At 58.7% G+C, this 20,440-nt stretch overlaps 1 protein-coding gene across 4 annotated transcripts in view; it reads right to left on the reverse strand.

Moving 5' to 3' along the window:
• Positions 1-4,546: 4,546 nt before the first annotated feature.
• The window catches only part of ZMIZ1 (zinc finger MIZ-type containing 1), a 228,058-nt gene continuing 212,164 nt past the window's right edge, over positions 4,547-20,440 (reverse strand). For 3 of the 4 annotated variants that reach the window (XM_012762467.2, XM_012762468.3, XM_012762466.2), the window contains 9 exons: positions 18,913-19,123; positions 17,669-17,774; positions 16,558-16,718; positions 15,515-15,582; positions 15,205-15,273; positions 14,497-14,741; positions 13,194-13,360; positions 9,695-9,955; positions 4,547-8,238 (listed from right to left, as the gene is read on the reverse strand). In XM_012762467.2, coding sequence (XP_012617921.1) covers positions 8,131-8,238; positions 9,695-9,955; positions 13,194-13,360; positions 14,497-14,741; positions 15,205-15,273; positions 15,515-15,582; positions 16,558-16,718; positions 17,669-17,774; positions 18,913-19,123 — 1,396 coding nt within the window. In that variant the 3' untranslated portion in view covers positions 4,547-8,130. The remainder of the gene's footprint in view (positions 8,239-9,694; positions 9,956-13,193; positions 13,361-14,496; positions 14,742-15,204; positions 15,274-15,514; positions 15,583-16,557; positions 16,719-17,668; positions 17,775-18,912; positions 19,124-20,440) is intronic. The other variant, XM_012762470.3, reaches the window with a different exon arrangement.

Here is a 20,440-nt window from a genome sequence, read left to right on the forward strand (position 1 = left end):
AACTAAGCTATTCGCCACTGCCCACTAGTCATGTACACTTTATCCCAGGTCACTTTTTGCCACGGAAGTGACCAGGTGCACTGCCCAAATCTCTGCCTATTGGAGGGATTTCCTCTCACCACATTTGTGCAGGGTCACCTTTGAGTGGGGCTGCAGTGCAGGCTCCGTCCACATACCAGGTCCACCCACCTGTGACAAGCTTGGGGATTTTCCTTCTCTGTCAACTGGCTTAAAAACCCTCTGTGTGGTATGTGTGCCGAGGGAGAGGCCTTGGTGTGACAGTCCCCATCCCAAGTCTTGAGGTCTCCTTCCCTACCTGGGGCATGATTTGGGTATAGGAGACCTGCCTGGATGGAGAATCCAGCCTTTTCTCGAGTCCTGCTGCTCTTACAATGACGTCCTCTGTCTGATTGTCACCCCATCTGCCTCTGGCTACAGAAGAGAAGTGTTTTGCAGTTCTTCCTGCCAAGAATTTTCCTCTCTCACACTTTAAATTGCCGATTAAGAGATCTGTGACTGTAATTTCCTTTCTTCAATGAATCAGTGACACTTAGCAATAGCCACACGATTCCACAGTCTTAATAGTTATTCTTTGCCCACACTTCTCTGATGCCAGAGACGTTGTGCCAGCTGGTGCAGCCCCACCTGTGTCCCATCCCAGGTCACCGCAGGTGCCCCGTGCCCAGAACTATTAATCTCTACCTGCCACAGGTGATGGGTCCTCATTCCATCTGCTCAGTGGTCCCCCTCCAGCAGCCTATCCTCAAAGCCTGCCTCCCAGACCCATGCCCAGCACCTGCTGTCTTAGGTCTGGACAGGAGCAGAACCTGGGACAGGCATGCAGATTCCCAGGATTGACTGAGGGAGTGATCTTGGGAGAAACCTCTAAGGGAGGGAGTGAGGCAGAAAAGGAAGGGGAGAGGGTAGAGCCAGCATATGGCCTCACATAAAGTCTAGCCTTGACCCGACCCATAGGGAGGACTCTGGAGTGCTAGCCACGCCCCAGTAAAGAGGTTGGCCTTTTATTCCTTTTAGCAGTCAGGTTTTGGCTATGGGCTGCCTGGCATGGTGCATATGTGGGGGCAGGTAGCTGCACAGGCAAGGAGGTTCCTGTCTTCTGGGGACAGTTGTCTGGTGAAGGGGGACGTTGCAGACTCTTGGCAGCCAAAACTCATTGCAAGGAGGTGTACGTGAGCCCTTTGGTAAAGGAGAACTTGGTGGAGCAGGACAGGTACCTAGTTACTATAGCAACCTGTGAAGAAGACAAAGGAAGCACAGTCACAGGGACTCAGGGAGAACCAAAGAACCAAAAGAGGGTGTTGCCATGGACCACAGACAAGCGTCTTGTCTGTTTCCTATTCCTCTAACAGAATAACTCAGACTGAGTAATTTAGAAAGACAAAAGGCTTATTTAGCTCATGGTTCTGGAGGCTGGGAAGTTCAAGGTCAGGCAGCTGCATCTGGTGAGGGCTTCAGGCTGCATCGTAACAGGCGGAAGGCAGCAGCACATGGTGAGGAGGGCAAGAGCACACCAAACGCCTTTTATAACAGACCCCTCTTGTGGTAACTAACTCACTTCTATGATAGCCCATTAATCCATTAATCTATTAATCCATTCATGACCCAATTACCTCATAAAGGCACCACTTCTTAATACTGTTACATTGGGAATTAAGTTTCACTCTGAGTTTGGGAGGGGCAAACATTCAAACCACAGGACCAAGAGAAGAGAATTTCAAGGAAGAAACAGCAACAGTCAAACGCAGCTGTGAGGTCCAGTCTCTGAAGCAGTTAGCCACCAAGAGGCCACTGGCGAGCTTGCAGGACCAATTTCAGAGGACAGCTCGGGCATGAGCCAAGCATATGAGGGGCAACTGAGGAAAGAAAGGAGGACAGGCCGCTTCGTTGGCTGAGAAGCCTGTGTGAGAAGGAGCAGAGATTGGACAGCAAGAGCTGGAGGTGAGCCTGGACTTTGCAACTCCAGGGCTCCAAGGTGCCAAACCTGGGGAGGGGGAGGCAGGAGGGAGAGGAAAGGGGCTGGCCCAGGCAGTGAGGTCCAGAAGACAAGGGGCGATGGTATCAGGGGCTGGAGGAGGGGTAGACCCGACTTGGGAAGGAACACCATGCCTTCTGGACCTGGGCAGAAGGAGATACTCTTGGGGGTGAAGGTAGGTCTGCAGGTGGGAGGGGGACAGGTAGTGGGGATCTGTGTGAGGGCCAGGTAACCTGCTGACAGCAGGTGGGTGGATGTGGGTGAGTAGGAGGCTGCAGCAGAGGACGAGAGAAATGGGAGTGGGTGGGTGGGGAGACCAAGGTTGGGTGGGTGCCCTAGGGCTCAGTGAGGCTGGGAACCCCAATGTGTCCTGGCGACAACCTGCGGGACTGACTTTCCCCAAGAGCACCTTACAGCCTTCTGTGCAGGCGCAGGCAGGGGACTTGGGATGGAGGCTTTCTGAGGCTAGCTGGGGGAAGAACAGAGACTCAAGATGGCCCATGAAGCGTGGGCCCAGGTGTGGGGAGGGTGGGCATCGGGGGAGGCTAAGTTCCCAGCTGCAGAGCCAGGCCCTCCACTGGGCTTCTCTGTGGACTATTCTTGTCCCAGAGCTAGGCCTGCAGGAGGAGGGGGCCCAGCTTGGTCAGGCAGTCCCCCATCAGCCTTGTGGGGCAGCCCCAGGCCTGTATTTAACTGTGGTCTTGGTTTCGGGGTCTCCATCGTGAAGTTAGGAAAGCACACTGCCCTGCCACCCCCTCCCCACTTCTCTGCCCACTTCCTGCCCTTTTAAGGCAATGGCGTTCAAGCTTTTTGTTTATAACCACAGCCCACTCGTAAGAACTAACACCATGACTCATCAAACACACGCGCGCACATACACACAGGTACCTGCAACAAGTCTCTTGATACAATCCTTCCCCTCACTTTGTAGGGTGTACTCCTGATATTTCCTACTTTGTCCTCGTCTATTTCAGGATGAGAATGCGTCACGCCCCACCACAGGGATGTCACTTGCTGGTGCTGAGGAAACACCACTTGGGGGCGGGGTGTGTCCCTTTGGGAGGCGCCCCTGATGCCGACCAACCACCTCCTTGTCCAGGGACAGTCTGTCCTCAAAGAACAATACCGTCTGCCCTGGCCATGCTGGTGGTGGCAGTGCCCACTGCCGAGCAGTAGCTAGGATTCCATTTTTTTTTTTTTTTGAGACAGAGTCTCGCTTTCTTGCCCAGGCTAGAGTGAGTACTGTGGCGTCAGCCTAGCTCACAGCAACCTCAAACTCCTGGGCTCAAGCAATCCTGCTGCCTCAGCCTCCCAAGTAGCTGGGACTACAGGCACGTACCACCATGCCCGGCTAATTTTTATATATATATATTTTAGTTGGCCAATTAATTTCTTCCTATTTTTTTTATAGTAGAGACAGGGTCTCGCTCAGGGTGGTTTTGAACTCCTGACCTTGAGCAGTCTGCCCGCCTGGCCTCCCAGAGCGCTAGGATTACAAGCGTGAGCCACTGCGCCCGGCCCTAGGATTCCATTTTTAACGTTCGTCTTCTGCCCCTCACTTTTCATCTCCCAGCAAAATGAGAAACTCCGGCTGCCTCGGAGGCCCCAGAGCAAGGGCCTTGGGGGTGCCCCACCCCCCACAGGTGGCACCAGGGCCGCCTCAACCCGACTTGCTGCTGCACACTCAAGAGGGGCCTTCACACCCTTCTGACACACGTTCCACACAGACACCCCGATATGGTTGAGTGGCTGCTTTGGGGTGCCTGCCCAGCCCACACTTCCATCTGCAGACAGCCCCTGTCAAGGCCGGCCATGGTGGCCACACTTGCTTTCCTCCTAGCGCCTGGCGGTCGGCTAAGTGGAGGAAGGCCAGTGACCAGCCATAAGATTCACTTCCCCACACGTGGGCGGGAGACAGGAAGCGCAGTGGGTTCGTGCTGGGAGCTGAGGCTGTAAGGATGGTTAGAACCGTGGCCTGGGGCGTGGCCACGGCGGGGCAGGAGCCCACGGAAAGTGCAGTCACCCAAGCTTCCCTTAGCAGGGAAGGGAGAGGGGTGGGACGGACGGGCCCAGGGCCCAGAATGAGATAGGTGAGTGGTCCACAGGGACAGTGGCTGTTAGTGATCACCCACTTTCTGTGAGCCTGGCTGTGCTTCCCTTCCTTCATTCCTGAGTGCTCTGGACAGCAGCCCTGTAGCATGACGTGAAGTTTCCTGTTCTTTAAACCCAGAACAATCCCCAGTGGACTGTCAGAGACCAGCCACCACTGGATGCTGAGGTCACTGGGGTCCCCCCAGCACCCTGCAAGCACCTGGCCTGTCCAGCACCCCCTCCTCTGTCCAGCCACACACTCTATGTGCTCCAAACTGTCCCTGCGGTTTCCTCTTCAGGGACACAGTGGCAGCGGCTCTTCCAACTCAGCACCCAAACCCTTTAACTGCTTTGTGTGCAGGGTGCAGAGATGCCAAGGTAGGGGTGGTGGTTCAAAAACAAAAGCAAAAAAAAAAACACCGAAACTACTCCTTATCCACAAAATAGCTAGTTCGCCAAACCTTCAGTTTTTGTCAATTTATTTAGAAAAAAATTAACATGGGCAAATGAGATACCTCAGTGTTACAACAGAGTATAGAAATGTCTAGCAATAGTCAAATAATTTGATCTTTAAATACAAAATAACCACATGAACACCTAATATACAGGTTTCATCTGAATACATATTTATTAGATAAATATTAGAGGTTGTCACATCATCTAACTACATACAGCTTTGCAAGACTAGAAATCACAATTAGTTTTCTGACCAGTTGAAAGTATGAAATGATTGCATTGTACATACGATGTACAGAGACGATGATGGCTGCTGTGGGAGTCACTTCAGGCTGCACGTGTGGGTGTGTGTATGTGTGTACGTGTGAATCACCTGTGATCATGATATCAAAAAATTATACAAAGTATGAATTTGGTTACAATTTTCTTCTGAAATCCCCATTTCTTTTCATTATTTCCATAGCACCCTAAAAATACACAGGTGGCAGGACTAGTACACTGAAGCTAAATAGTACATGTAGGTAAAATAAAAACAAAACAAAAATTCCTTTCCACACAGGGTCAGAGTATATTACATGAGTGAGACAAACGTGGAGAACTCACAAACGCTAACGAACAGGATCTAGTTTTTCCACGTAAGATGGAATTCCAAGCCTTTTTTTTTGTTTCGTAAAATAAAAACAATACACATTCCGAGAGAAATGAATGCATCTGTTGACATGTCTCTATTTCTCATTTACATATGTACACACGTCCCTTGAGTCACTGCTGCTGACACTACCCTGTCTGGACGGGTCAGGCCCGAAGGCCATGGGGAGCAGACCTATAGCTCTCTGGGGGGGGTTAAGGGCTCCGTTAGGGAGAAAGTATTAGCAGTTTCATAAAAAATAAAATGGCTACAGGGAACATGATACATGGATAAAGCTTCAAACCAAGAAGATGGGGCGATTGCCTGGGCTCGGCCCCTCCCGCCTGCCCGCCGTCTCCCTGTACCCATCTCGAGGAGTGGCAACAGACACGCACCTATGGGCTGGGTTGATGCTTGCCGTGGAAAAGTGGCTTGCTCAGGCCTTGCTTTTGCTGACGTTGCTATGGCTCCAAGGAGCCGTCCGCAAGGATCAGGGAAGCATCTTTCCAGAGGCTCAGGACCACCTCTGCTTACGGATGTCGTCTTCACCTGCGTCTGTCACGGCGGCTGGGGCTTGCTCCTGCCTCAGATGCCTTTGTACCTCCCTCACACCCTGGCCTGGCCCCAAAATCACTCTGGAAGAGGATGTCCCCAGAGCCTAGGGCTTCAGAGCCCGCCGGAAGGAATGCTACGTGCTGGTGGAGGCTTGCTGGGGAGGGAACCCGGGAACCCAGGAACCCAGCCTCGGGTGCCAGGCCCAGAGGTGGGTGGGGAGGGGCCCGGGCTGCAGGGAGCTTCTAGACCCTCTGCGTGGAAAGCTGTGGATAGGTCTGTGAGGGGAGTCTGGGCACACCCTGCTGAGAACCAGTATGGACGCCAGGCCTTTCTGGGGCAAAGTATCAATCGAGGCAGGAAGTAGGAACTCCCAAGGCAGGCAGCTGTCAGTCTGTCCGGAGCTGAAATTCCAGATGGTCTGACACAGACCAGGCCACCTGCCAGGCCACAGGCTCTGGGCAAGCAAGGGTGACCACACACTACCTGTCCCCGCCTGCTGACTGGGGGATGGCCCTCAACAGTGGGCTGCCTGGTCTCCCGACTCCCAGCACAGCCACCCATTCCGTTCGTCCCTTCATCTGTACAAATAGCCCTGGTTCCTTTTTTTTGTTTAAAAAAAGAAAAAAAACAAAAAAAGACTCCATGTTTGTTACTGAGTCAAGGTATTTTAAAAACACCAGCAAAGGCTATAACCAGGTCATGAAAATGTTGAATATTATCAAAGACAATACTAAAATATTCACAAAGATATTTACAAAAGCGATTCTTAAAATAATTGATTTGCATACCGAACAACACGCTGTTTGAAAAAACCTCAACGACAACGGGACAAAGGAAAAGAAGGGGCGGGGCGGGGCGGCAATGGCAGCTTTCTTGCAGAAAACCTTGTGCCGTCTGGTACAGCGACTGGAAGTCAACAGCTGGGGCCACCTTTCCGGGAAAGTCCGTGGAGGGAAGAGGAGTGCTGGGGCCACCCACCACAGAGAGGGAGCCGGGGACGGCGGGATCGAGAGCACCCACAGGGAACAGGGAAGCAGGAAAGGGCCCAGGCAGTGGCAGGGAAGAGCGCAAAGGATTTACAGACAGGACCCAAGTGCTGGGACGAGCCAGCATCACCCCAGGCCACAAGGCTTAGGGGGACACAGACGAGCTTGAAACAAAGTGGACATAGGACAAGCTCCCTGGGAGGCCTCAGAGAGCCAGGTGGAGTGACGAGTGGCAGGAAGGCCAGAGGCTGCCTTGCTCAAGCGGAGTGTGGGGTAAGCTTTTGGCGGTAGAGGGGCACGGTGGGCAGAGGAGACTGGCAGCCAGGGGCAGCACAGGGACAGAGAGGCTGGACAGATAGATGCCCTGGGCTCCCACACCTGTGCCCCCTGCCATTTGGGTGGACAGGGAACTAGGACACAGGGGGAAGTGGGTGTCCCACAGAACAGTCTTGGAGAGCTGGGGGGCGGTGCAGGAGGGGAGACAGAACACATGGAGAGAAATGGTTTGCTTGCTGTCCAAGTACAACGTTCCTTTGCTCCAGATGACTTCGTAGTTTGTTGCTGTTTAAAAACAGGGAGTGGCTTGGAGCTAAGTTACAAGTTGCTGCCCCTACTGGACTCTGGCTGGCGGCATCCCCCCACCCCCCCAACGGAGGGCATGGTAATTCTGGTTGGGCACACATCTGTGCTCTCTCTGCCCCGCTCCGCTGGTCTGGCGTGAAGGTGGCGGAGCCATTGGGGGCGTCGTCCTGGCTCTGGGAAGCCCTTTCCCACCAGGCCCCCAGCAGGAATGGCATACCCTCTCTCAAACACAGAATCTTGTCCATCTTCTCTGCTTTTTGAGAGTGTGTTTACAGGGTATCTTGGCTTAGAGGTCAGAGGTCAAGCCAATGACCCCTGTCCTGTGAGAGATGTTCTCCTTCCCAGAGGTTTGTGCTTTTCTGTGGTGGGTGGTGGTGGGCAGGCCGGTCTCACTACTGCCAACTGTCACTACTCCTCCAAGGTTTAGGGCCCACCCTGGGTCTGGGGGGACTTCTCGCAGGTCCCACAGTCACTTGAAGGAGGCTCTGGGCCAGGAAGCAGGGAGGCAGGATTACAGTCTAGAAAATGGAAGAATCTCGGAGGGCACTGGAGGGTCGCCTGGAATCCACACGCACAGGCGGCCTGGGAAGCTGCCGTCGGGGCGAGCCCCCTTCCCGGGCCAGTTCCAGTCAGGAGCGACTCTTCGGGGCCTGCACTGGGTGTGGGCCCAAGTGAGGGCGTGCGGGTGGGCGCAGGCTCCAGGCCCACCAGCCTTCCCGCGCCCTCCCTATGGCTCCGGGCGAGGGGCGGTCTGAGGGCGCAGGCTCCCGGTGGGGAAGAGTGAGGGGAGATGGGGCAGGAGGCAAAGCGGAGGGATGGCCCCGACGGAGGGGTGGCCTTCAGTTGTTCTCAAAGAGAGACAGGAGGTCATCGTTACTATTGCTCGGCAGGTCGGGGGGGTCCAGGTAGGAGAGGAGCTCGTCGGGATTTGTGAGTTCTGGAAGGAGCTGGAAAAGAAGCAGGAAGTCTGGATGAGCTGTCGGCTGAGGCCGGCCCAGGGTGAGCAGTGCGGGCACCCCGGCCTGGTGGCTTCCCTCCACCTGCCTGTTGGGTCCCAGCCAGGGGGACGATAATGGTATGGAGCATGGGCCTGTGGCCGTCCCCAAAGATATCCAGGCCACTGCACCTCATCTGGGCACACCCATGCTCATTCCAAACCTAGGGGAGGGGCCTGCAGCCCACCTGCTGAGCCCCAGGCTGGGCCAACCCTTCCCTAGGCACAGACTTGAACCTTACAAGCTAGGAGGGCCACATGGCAGGTGGAGGGGCTTCCTCTTGATCAGAGTATCCCTTTGCCCCCACTGACCCTGCTGTGAGGAGCTGCAGGTCACATGGGCCTCCCGGCAGAAATAATGCAGCCCCACACGTAAGCACAAAGAGGTGGGCTGGCAGGCTGGGTGGTCCCCGCAGTCCCCCACTCCCACCCCCGGCCCTCTGCAGCGAGGGCTCGTGGCTCCTTGGTGAGCCTGTGGCTGGCCAGCAGCCGTCCTTCCCGGTGGCCCCTGGCAGAGGCTGTAGACCATCTCTAGCCTCTACAGAGATGTCCTTGGAGTTTTTCTGTCACATGGGGGAGCCCCAGGAATTTAAAAGATCTCCAATGGCCTGGTCTGGGGAGGAGAGCTGGAGCAAGTTGCTGAGATGGCTGCACAGTGAGTGACTCCTAACCATCACGAAAACTGTCTGACGCCGTCGGGCCAGCTGGTGAAGGACAAGAGTGGCCTGCTCCTCCGGGAGTCCAGCGCCAGGGGTGTGGGCTGAGCACAGCCCCACCTGGCCAGGCCTGTCCAGCTGTTCTGTACCACCCCGCACCTTCCAGACCAGCCAGGCTGCAAGGTGGGAGGCCCTGAACCTCAGCCACTCACTCTGGCTTGCTGCCCCCAGCTGTGTCCTGCCCCTTATCCTGTCACCCACACGGGGCCCCTTGAAGTGAGCGATGGAGCAAGCAGAAGCAGGGCATGGACGACACGTGGACAAGAAAACCGGAGACAGACAAACACCAGCAAGCTCCAGCCCCTCCCCTGCCTAGGGCCAGAGAACGTGGCAGACACAGAAACAGTGAGCTCAACATGGGGGGCGGGGGGAGAAGGGCAGGGACCCTCTCGTGCTGCCCCGAGGACCCTACAGGGGCCTGGGCGGGAAGTGGGGCACCAGTAGGGTGTAGGGCTGTGGCCACAGGGACTGAAGTGGCAAGGGCTGGCGGGGTGGAGGAAGGGGCTGGCGGGGCGGGGGCCCTCAGGGACACGTCCCCACTGTGGGGCTTCCTGGTCTGGAGCTGGGACACTTGCTGGGGCCCACCCGCCACCCACCCACCCCTCTTGAGCCCTCAACGCCCACCCCTTCTCTTGGGCAGGTCCCAGCGCCAGGCCGAGCCCCCGGCCAAGGCAAGTGGTGACCCCAACTTACATCCAGCGAAGGCTCCGGCATGTCGGACGCTCCCTGCGCTCCGGCCTGACCCTCTAAGGCTGAGGAGGGGTTAAAGGTCAGGTCGCTGTGTGGATGGTTGCTGGGAGCGGCCTGTGGCGGCTGCCGGGGAGGCTGGGAAGGAGGAGGAGGAGGAGGAGCCCCACTGTGATGTAATGGAGGCCCTGACTGGCTGCTGGGGTGTGGTACGTGCAAACCTTGTATGGAGGGATGGGGCTGGTCAGAACTGCCAGCGTGTGGCATCTGTGGAGGAGGAGAGAGCGGGAGAAAAGAAAGGTGAGGTGACCAGGTACAGCGACGAGATGCCTGAAGAAAATGAAACCAACAAACCAGGGAAGTAACGACCCCCAAAACAAAGCCACCCCTGTACAAAGCTGGATGCTTTTGTTGGGCAGAGAAACAAACAGAAAAATGTGCCCCCCCAAAACCGCCCATCAGGGAGGCTGTGGGGGGGGAGGGGGCCTCTGAGGCCGTGTGGGGCCAGAGGGAAGTGGGGAGGGCTTTGAGGCAGGCGGGGAGCCGGCCCGGCCCCCCGCCCGGACACCGTCACCACAACGAACAACAGCGAGGGCAGGATGGAGAAGCAAATGGGCATGTTTCTGGGAGCGGGGCGGGAGGTGCTGCCACAGCATGGCGCGGCCCCGCGGCCGGGCAGTGGAGAGCAGACGCGGACAGACAGCATCGCGCAGGCGTGCGGCTCAGGGCGGGTCTGCACCCCCCGAGAGGCCCTGGGGAGGGGCAACGCTGGGCACGAAGGGGCCTTCCCACAGCCAAGGTGTGCGGTGGCCCTGCCTGCCTCCCTGTGGGACTCAGCTGCCGCTGGATGAGCGGAGCGGGGCGGGGCGGGCACCTGGGTGACCACGGGCATCCCTGCCCACTGCCAGGCCCTTCCACCCGGCCACCCCACCAGCCCTCGAACAGGGGTGCTGAGGGAGGCAGGCACCTCCAGGCCCCCAAGGACAACACACGCGTGCACTGGCGACCGGGCTGTCTGTGGGGGAGGGGCTGAGGGAGACCCCAACACTGCCCTGCTAGTGCGTCTGCTGTCCCAAGCAGGCCCTTCCTCCAGAATGAAACGCAAGCCCAAGCCCTGTCCCCCTCTGAGCATCCCAGCAGACCCAGCCCCACTCACGCTCTGCAGCCAGGGGCTCACAGAAGCTCCAGGTGCTCAGCGGGAACAGGCAGGCTGGTCGCCAAGGTTCCCTGGTCTTTCACTGATAATCCCCCGCACCCCTGCCCCGACTCCGGGGCCAACAAAGCAGTGACATGTTCTTCCTTCTTGAGTTTGGAATTGGCAGCCATACCACCCCTGGTCTTCCCCAGACCCCAGCTCCTCTTCCCGATCCTCTTAAAACTGCTCCCTGGGGCCTCGCTGCAGGACGGCCTCTGGCCACAATGTGGGCGCCCCTCCTTGTCAGGGTACAGCGTCCCCCCATGTGGCCCAGGAGGTCCAGTGTCCTTCCAGCCCAGGCCCTAACACCAGGGGATAACTGCACGGCATGGGCTCTGGCTCCCTGGGAACCTGAGTGCGGGATGTACAGGAGGAAGGGGCTGTCAGTGAGAGGCCAGCTGTGGTCCCTGTCCCTGTGGACGCCCTGCAGTGCCCATCCCGGGGGAGCAAGTGAGCAGCTCAGCTCATGACAGACAGCCCCTGGGTCTTCTGACCAGGCTGTCTCCCTCGGTCCTGCTGAGGGCATGGGAGAGTTCTGGGTGCGCTGGCAGCTGGTTGGGACACTCCGGCCAGTCCCTGCCTGCGTGCGTCTCTCCCAGCCATGTGCTCAGCCGGGGGTGCGGCTGCCTCCGGCTGGACAGGTGTGGCAGGAGTTTACCCGGGACTGCCCCCTCCTACCTCGCACAGCTGTACTTCCAGGTCCGGCTGCCCTCTAGTAAGAGCTTGGAAACGGGAAGGACGGGGCCACCTAGGGAGCACCTTGCGGGGCTCTGAGGTCAAGTCACAGGCTCAGGCTCCTTGCACAGAGCCCAGGTGGCAGGGCTCACGGGAGGCAGGAACAAGCCTGCCTGGTGAGCGGAAGGCTACGGAATTCCTGCTGCCACTTTCCAGCATTGGGAACCGTGAAGGCTCCGGATGTGTGCAGTGTGGGTGTCGGTGTGTGTGTGCAGTGTGTGTGACTGGGGTGTCTCCTGGGCGTAGAATGCCCTCAGGGCTGAGGAAGGAGGACAAAGCCAGAAGCCCCAAAAGTCGGATCCCCCACAGGGCGGACAGTAACTTTTGAAAACGTGGCTAAAGCACCACAAAGTAGCTATTTTTGACTCAGCGTCCTGGGGAGAGCCGTGTGGTGCTTCCTCCTCCCCCCAGAATTCTTTTGGTTAATTTCACTCCTCCTAAGAATTAAGGGTGGCTCTGGCCACGCTCAGTGGCCAGTGGTAAAGCCAGGTCCGTGTCGGGCGTGTGGAACACAGTACAATGCAGAGGTCCCTTCCTTCCAGGCTACGTGAAGGGCGAGGAGAGGCCTGGAGCAGCGCCCTCTGGCACAGCCCACCCCACAGGCCCACCCACCGCCACTGCCAGGCACTGGTGAGGGCCCTGGGCCGCCAGGTCCTCAGCAACTGCCCCTCCTCCTGCTAAGGCTAGAAACCAGGATGACTTGCTTGAAGCTCTTACTCGAGGGGGAGAGGGGCATGGGCAATATAAGTAACCTTAACACTTGTACCCCCATAATACGCTAAAAAAAAATAAATAAATAAATACATTAAATTAAATTAAATTAAAAAAAAAAAAAAGAAACCAGGATGACTGAGGCTTCAGACAAGCCCCTTCAGCCCGTGGGCCTCAGTTTACCCCAAACTCCAATTGTTCTTTCCCCACCAGGGCACTGCCAGAAATTTTGTTTGCTCCATTAGCACTTGGCCCCTGTCTGTCTTGCTCAACACCTTGTCACCAGGCCTGGCCCAGGGCACGACTCAGAAAACGGTTGTTAAATTGAGCGGGCTCATCCCGCACTCACTAGATGAGGACCCCGGGGGACAGGAGGCCTCCTACCCCTGCGCCGGGGCCACCGGGAGGGAGGGCCCCAGGACAGCACAGAAGGAGCTGTCTCAGCAACACGGGTACTACGGGTCAATAAATGCGAAACAGGACAAGAACTGAATACTCTGAGGATAATTAGAGTTCCTGGCATTTCTCCTTGCAGGAGGTGGTAACGCCCTGAACATTCAGATTCTCGGGGCATAGGTGCTCGAGTTTGGGACAAAAGTGGGAACCGTGTTATGTCAGTCAGTGTGAGAATGTGCTAGTGTCCAGAGAATCCGAAGTCCTGGGAGAAACAGCCAAGTCCAAGGACACCAATGGGCCATAACTCAGCTTCAGTCAGGCCTCTTAGACCTCTCTGAGCCCCTGACCCACTCCTTAGTCCTCCCCTTTGCCTGGGAGGGAACCGGGGAATCTGCATCCCACGGGGAGCCCTCTGCCCCTGTCAGCACCCCAGGGTGGGGAGTGGGCGGGTGAGGCGGAGGTACTCACAGTTTCCTGCATGGGGTGACTGAGGGGCTTCTCAAGGGCGGCCATGTTGTTGGGCATGTCCGGGGGGTGGGAGAGCTGGGGGGGCCCGTGCATGAAGTCATTCATGGATGTCCCACCGGGGTTCCCGTGGGGGAAGTCAAAGTTGCCATGGCCTTGGTAGTTGTTGCCTGGGAAGGGAACGAGATGGGGAAAGGGGGTCACCCAGAGGGAAGGTGGCCACCCTGTGGGAACAGGGAGTGTGTAAAACTACCAGCCAAGTCCTTTTCCTCCCAGGAGGCTGCAGTCAGCTCCCACACCTGACACTGCCAGGCTGTACCAGGGAGCAGCCATGCCGCCTTGCTCCGTGGGCCCTGGCACCCCAGGGCGTGCACTGCTCTCACTGCTGAGGAGGAGGGACAGAGTGAGAGGAAGGGGGTGAGCCAGGCTCCTGTGGGGCTGGGGAGGACATGGAAGGAGGCCCAAGCCTGAACCTGAAACAGGATCTGCTGAGTGGGTCCCCCATGGCCACAGCGGGTGGTCAGGTTCTGCCAAGTCCACAAGAAAGCTGCGCCAGACTCAAGGTGACACCATCAGAAGCCAGCTGTCTGGCCTCGCTGGGCACTGTGCCCTCCACCACGAGGCGATGGTGAGGGTCAGAGGATTGGAACGCCGGGGGGCTGGGGCCCTCAGCACGCTGTAGGCTCTGGCTAGCTGGGCTAACCTCTCTGGGCCTGTCTTCACCCAGGAGTGCTGGGGACTTGAGATCAGGGATCCTGGTGAGGGAGCTGCCACCCTCCGTATTTGAGGGTAAGGTGTTTTCCAGGAACCAAGTGTCAGAAGGGGTGAAGCTTGGTCTGGGCAGCAGGGAGCCTAAGAGCCAGTGACAGTGATTTTGGTGGCCAAAGGCTAGGACTAGGAGCCCAGACTATGTCTCTGTGAGGGTGGGAAGGTTGTAGGGATAGGGCTGAGTTTTGTCCCTTCTGGCAAGTTACAGATACAGACGGTACAGCAAAATACAGGAGGCCGGGGTGGGCGGGGGGAGACAGGAGCTCCCGGTGGGGTGTTCTATCAGCAGCCCCAGCGCAAGCTGCCTGGGGAGGCGGTGGCAGCTGTACAACCAGCAAAGCAGGCTCTGCAGCCCCTGGGCGAGGGCTGACATACACTTAAGTCTGGTAATCTGGGAGATTTTGGGGGGAGCTATGTTACCTCTGCCTCTTCAACCACACCCTGTGCCATACCTGCCACCATCAGCACAGAAATCCTGTGCCCCTGCGGAGACTCAGGGCCGCCCTCCTTCTCCCCCTCCCTATTGGGCATCACCCACCTTGGCTGCTGTAGTCGTTGGAGTTGGCGCCCCCGGGCGGAGGCGGGAGCGGGTAGGGGGATGGGCCGGGGCCCAGGGCCGCAATCATCTCCATGACGTTGGGCATGATCATCTGGCTGGGACTCATGGTCTTGAAGCGCTTGGAGGGGATGCCGTCAGGGTCATCCTTGATGTGTAGGTCTGACTTGATGGGCACCGGCCGCCAGCTGCACGTGGGGTCAATGGTGACCTCTTCAAACTCGGAGCTGCGGGGAGCAATGGGGGCAGAGCTGAGGCTCTGGGGTGCCGGGCTTTGGACACGAAAAGACACGGAGACATCCTTGCCAGACCCCTCGCTGTCACTCTCCCCACACTGTGCACAAGACAGAGCCTGGTAGGGTCGCTCCCGTCTGTTTGGGAGATGGGCAGTGGGAAAAGCAAGTGGCTGGCACAGGGCAGCTGGCCTCAAGGCCTCCCAACCGGTGAGCAGCTATGGGGGTACTGTTGGCTTCTTGCTCCGGCTGAGTTTTGTCCCTTCTAGAAAGTTCATTTGCCCCAGGTCAAGAGGCCTCTGAGGCCAAGTGACAGAGAGGTGAGGGATGTGGGTCAGTGGTCTGCCAGTGGGGTCGGGGGCTGTGCCAGGGCTGTCCACACACTCATCTTTCTCCAGTCCCAATCTCGCACCCTGCCCCACCTGCCCCTGGCCACCCTGGCCAGGGCCGCACTTACTGTTGGATGGCATTCAGGATGCCCCACATGTACTGATCCACCTCCAGGCCCTCGAGCAGAGCGGTTTTACTGAAAAAGGAGAGCGACAGCTTGACCTTTGCTCTTGGTCCCGACGAAAACGGGGCATAGCCCACCCTCCCAGCTAGGTCCAGATCCCACTCCTGTGACAGCTTAGAATTTGAGCCCCTCTGCTGTGTCGGGTTCTGTTTTGCTTTTAGGGCAGGTGGAGGTGGCTGGAGACCCAAGAACAGGGCCAGAGGGAGGCCACAGGAGATCTGCCCCTTTGCAGTGGGGTGGGGGCATCACTCACTTGCACACAGGACACCTCCAGGTTCCTCTCTCGCAATTTAGCTGCAGGTACGACTCCAGGTCAAAGCACTGCAGAGGCCACAGACAGACAGACAGGAGAAACCAAACGGTCAGAAACCATGGAGCCATGCCTCAGGGTTCCCTGGGAAGATGTCCCCACCAGGGAGGGTGACAGGTGGTGGGAGAGACCCAGGGCTGGGGCTTAGGTGCAGGGAAAGGCATGCCACCTTTCTGCCCCACCAAGTCCCCAGTGTCTCTGCCCCAGCACCCCTCACACCGCCTCCCATCCTGAGTGACCCCGCGCCTATGTCCTCTAAGCCTCCCTGTACCCCAAGTTTTTGCTGTGTGACAGCCCTTCCCACTGAGGCCAGGGAAGCGTGGACTCTGGCCACCTCTTCAGCCTAGATACTGAGAGCAAATCTGGGCAAGTTCATCCATCGGTCTCGGACAAATAAAGTAACCAGACTACCCATTGCACCTGCCACTTTCTTCTGGAGGGAGGAGGCTCCTGTCCTACTATGAAGCCCTCAGGAGCAGCGGAGGGTGACAGCCCTGGGCCCCCTCTGCAGCCCACATCCAGGTCTTGCAGGGAGAGCCCCCAGCCTGGGCTGCCCACACTTTGCACGGGGCTGCCACAGGCTGCTCAGACTGTGACAATTGCTCATGCCACAGCCACTTACTGAGTGCCTGCTCGGGCCAAGGCCCTGAGCACAGCGTGACCCAAGCAGAGGCATCCCTGACCTCGGGCCTCGTAATAGCCATAGCTGTATGTGCCAGACTTCCAGCTGGCAGCTGCCATTTTGCCAGAGTAGGGACCGTCCACACCCACTTCTGCAGCCCCCCTAACCCAGCCTGAGCACACAGACAAGATGCTCCGAGGATAAATGACAGCTGAAAGGAGTGAGTGAAGTCGGCTGCTGACTGCCATGATGCCCTCTGGGGACAATGTTTCTGCAGACCCTGTTGTCCCCTCTGCCTACCCCTGGCCACCCAGCCAGAGTCCGGGTGGCTTGGCCTAGAGCTGTGCTCCCTGGGGCCGCTCACCTGGACGTGCTTGCAATCGTGGCCTCGAGCAGGCAGCTGGATGCGCCGGAATGTGATGGGGCACTTCAGAGACACCTTGATGGCCGTCTGCTCCACGCCGTCCTCCCCGTTGAGGGTCGTGTTGCCTGACGAGGCAGCCACACTGCTGAAATTCCGCTTGACTGTGGGGCGGGAGGCGAGGGCGGGTGAGGAGGGCCGGGCAGTACCTCGAGGGGGCAGGTCTACACTGCTCCCCACTGGCTCGTGGCTGAAGCCCACCCTGCTTCTCCCCAGCCCCACCAAAGAGAAGGCCCAAAGTGGAGCAGTCAGTCCCCTGGGTTCCTTGGGCCACCCTGCATTCTGGAAGGCAGGTCCCCCATCTCTGCAGAACAGGCCTGTCTTTATCAGGAACAGGGGACTTTCTGCAAAGCTGGAGGACACCCAGCCTGGCACTTCTCTGCTTTACTGGGTCAGTGACAAGCACCCCCAGGCGCTTTTGCACTGAATTCTTAAAGTGTGGAAACAGACACGGACAACTGCCAGGTGGAATTCTAGGGCTCGAGGAGCCGCTGAGAAGAAGCAGATGCTAAGAGAGGGGCAGTCACACATCTCTCCGCACAGAGCCCCCATGTCGGCACCCTGGGCGTCTCCTCCAAAGAAGTGGACTCTAAGCCAGGTCCCTCTGAGTTCAAGGTTAAGCTGCTGAGGTGGGGAGGCCAACCTGGCATCCACCCCCTGCCCTGTGCCTCCCGCCTCATGCAGATCCTTTTCCAAATCCTCCCATCCCTAAAAGCCTGACCTAGGCCACCACCTTCTCCAGGAAGCCTGCCTGGACTGTCCTAACCATGGCATTGTGCATCTGTCCTGTCTCCCAGGCTGAGCAGCCAGCTGTCCTGTACAGGCTGGGTCCCAGAATTCCTGCCCGGCCTTGCAGTCCCTGGCTCATCCGATCAGCACTGCAGCCCCAGCAGGAGGGCATGGGTCTGAGCTGGGGACTGGTGCTCAGGAACACCCAGAGCCCAGTGGCTATGTGCACAGAGCCGGAGGTTGGTACCAGGTAAAAAGTGACTATTTTTCAGCCCCAAACTCAGGTGGGGCTGGAGTCTGGATCCTGGTCCCCAGCCCGACTCACTTTTTGTGATACAGTGCTCCGCGGGCAGGAGGCGCTTCTTGAGGAGGCCTTGCAGCACGGAGCGGACAGAGGGCCGGTGCACCAGCTGCAGCACGAAGAGGTGGGACTGCGGAGAGGGGGCAGACGCTCAGTTCCCACCTGCAGGCCCCACGCCCCATCCACCTGCAGCCTCTGCAGCCCTAGGCCACCCCCAGGCCTGAAGAACCCCCCAATCCCACAGTGATGCCACCCAGGACACGGACAGAGATAGACGCAGGGGCCCAGGATGTGTCCTGGGACCTGCGAGCCCAGGCACTCAGGCTGGGGTCACCACTCTGGGAAAGCTGCCTCCACTCCAGCCAACAAGGCGACTGACGCTGACACAGCCCCTGGACACATGGCATCAGGATTGGCACCTGCCTTGCTTCCTGGCCTCCTCTACCCCTACTGCTCCCCAGCATGTAGCCTTGGCCCTTCCTGCTAGAGGCTCATCCTTGTCCTCACTCCTCCAGGAAGCCTTCCGGGATGGTACACCCCAGCCACCCCACCCCAGCCCCCGACAGCTGTGCAGCCGCACACAGCACCGCCGTTCCTGTGACTCCTATCTCCATGTGGCCTCAGCGCCCTATGCTCGAAAAGAACAGGAACAGAGAGGTTCCTTCTCCGTGTCCCCCAGGGAGGTCAGCAGAGCAGGCTGGCAGTTTACTTCCAGGCAAGTGTCTTGAGCAAGGCCTGTGTGCTGGGCCCTGATCTCTGGGGGACAGGAGGGTGGCAGAGAGGTGGTCCCAGATCAGCATGTCACGGGTTGGAGGGACACATGCACATGACTGTAGCACAACAGGTTTGGGGAAGGAGGGAGGGAACTAACTCTGGGTTTGGTGGAGTTGGCTCTAAGGGAAAACGGGGTGAGAATATGACAATTTCTGGTGAGCAGAACACAGCTTGGAGGGACACACAGAACTTCCCTGACGGGGTACAGGGGAGAAGGTGGCCCTACAGTGGGGTAAGGTAGAGGTGTGTGCAGAGAACGGATGGGGGCCGAGCGTCCAGGGGAAAATGGCCACGTCTGAAGCCGCTGAGCGTGACGCTTATTCTGCGAGCTGGGTGGTGGGAGGGCCCTGCAGGCTGTGGAGCTGTGCTTCTGGACGGTCGCTCGGCGGCTATGGGCAGGGGGACGATGCCCAAGGACAAGGCCGAGGACCAGAGGGGGTCGGGTGTCCGTGCTGCCTGTGCCCCCGGGCCCCAGGCGCCCCGCCCCCACTCACGCAGCAGCAGGCCGTGACGGTGATCTGGATGGTGTTGCGGCCCGGCTGGCACACGTGCTTGAGGTGCAGGGGCTTGTGGGACGTCTTGTTGTCGCCGCGCTCGATGGTGAGGGGCGTGGCGTTGACGCTGACCTGCACCGAGGCCGGCCAGTTGGTGTTCATCTGCCGGTCCTCGTGGTGGTAGCACTTGAACTGCAGCTCCAGGTCGGACCTGGGTGAGGCGGGGCGGGCGGCTCAGCATGGGGGGGCGGGGTGGGGCTGTCCGTGGCCTCTGTGACCCCGAGGCAGGCCGCACACCTCTGCACGCACCACAGCCTGAGACCCCCAGGACCCCATCCCCGGCACGACGGCTCCCCCAGCCTCACCGAGTTCTGGTCCTCACCCTGCCTACCCCTCCTCCACATCTCCAGTGAAACCGCCCAGCGCCCAACCTGCCCCCACGCCCCCCATGCCGTTCTCTCCTGCCACACCCCGCGCTCTGGCGACAATCTCCCCAGTTCCCCCAGGACAGAGGGACGGAAGGACAGACACTAATCTGACCAGACCGGCTGCGAGGCTGATGATGCCCGTCTCCAGAACCGTTGGCAGCAGCCCTCCCAGGCCAGGGCCATGTCTGGTTTAGCCCCCCCACCCCCAAGGTGGTCCCCGAGGACACAGCACTGACGGAGTGGCAGGAACCAGCAGCAACCCCACAGGCGTGACAAAAAAGAAGGGAGAGGGGGCCTCCCAGGCAAGGACACTCCCAGGTAGGGGGAGTGGGTGAGCAGGGCCCCAGCCCAGGCAGGCTGCAGCGCGGGATGTCCAGTGCCGGGAGACTCCCCACTCCGGCCCGAGTGGCCTGGCTCTGTGTCCTAAGTGCCCATGCCAGCTTGCTGCAGTCCCCTCAGCATGGCTGAGGCGATGGGAAGGGGGTGTGTGTACACATGCCCAGTGCAGAGAAGCATCTCTTGCCCTCCAGATGCTCACTGGGCAGCCGAGGGGGCCCCAGTCTCAGGCACGGTGACACAGTGTCAGTCTTGCCTGAGGACAAAGGACCCAGGGGTGGAGAAACCCACGGGTTGGTTCTGACATTCAGGAGACCTGGGCCCAAGTCTCAGATCTGCCCCTTGCTAGCTGTGAGAACTTGCACAGACTAATCCACTTCTCTGGCCTCAGTTTCCTCATCAGTCAAAAGGGAAGGCGTTGCCCACTCCCAAGATGCAAGCAGGTCACACGTGGAGGCCCTGAGCACAGGACTGGCCCAGCAGAGCAGCTCCAGGCCCTGCGCCCCTGCACGTCCCCATGTGCCTAGCAGCCGCCAGCCCGGTGCCCAGCCCCGTGCAGCCTGGCGCAGGCCTGCCTCCCTCGCTGGACTCTCCACTTTATAGTCCCAACTCCTGCCATGTGTCACTCTCTAACCCTGACTGCCGCTCCCTCCTGCCAACTCGAGGCCTCAGCTGGGATGCCCTCCTTCTCACCTTTAGGTCTGACCTGGCCACCTTTCCCTCTGCGTCAGTGACAGCTGCCCCCCGCCCATGGGCCAGGATGC

The sequence above is a fragment of the Microcebus murinus genome, chromosome 14 (genome assembly GCF_040939455.1).
Source record: "Microcebus murinus isolate Inina chromosome 14, M.murinus_Inina_mat1.0, whole genome shotgun sequence".
In the NCBI taxonomy this organism is placed as follows: Eukaryota; Metazoa; Chordata; class Mammalia; order Primates; family Cheirogaleidae; genus Microcebus; species Microcebus murinus.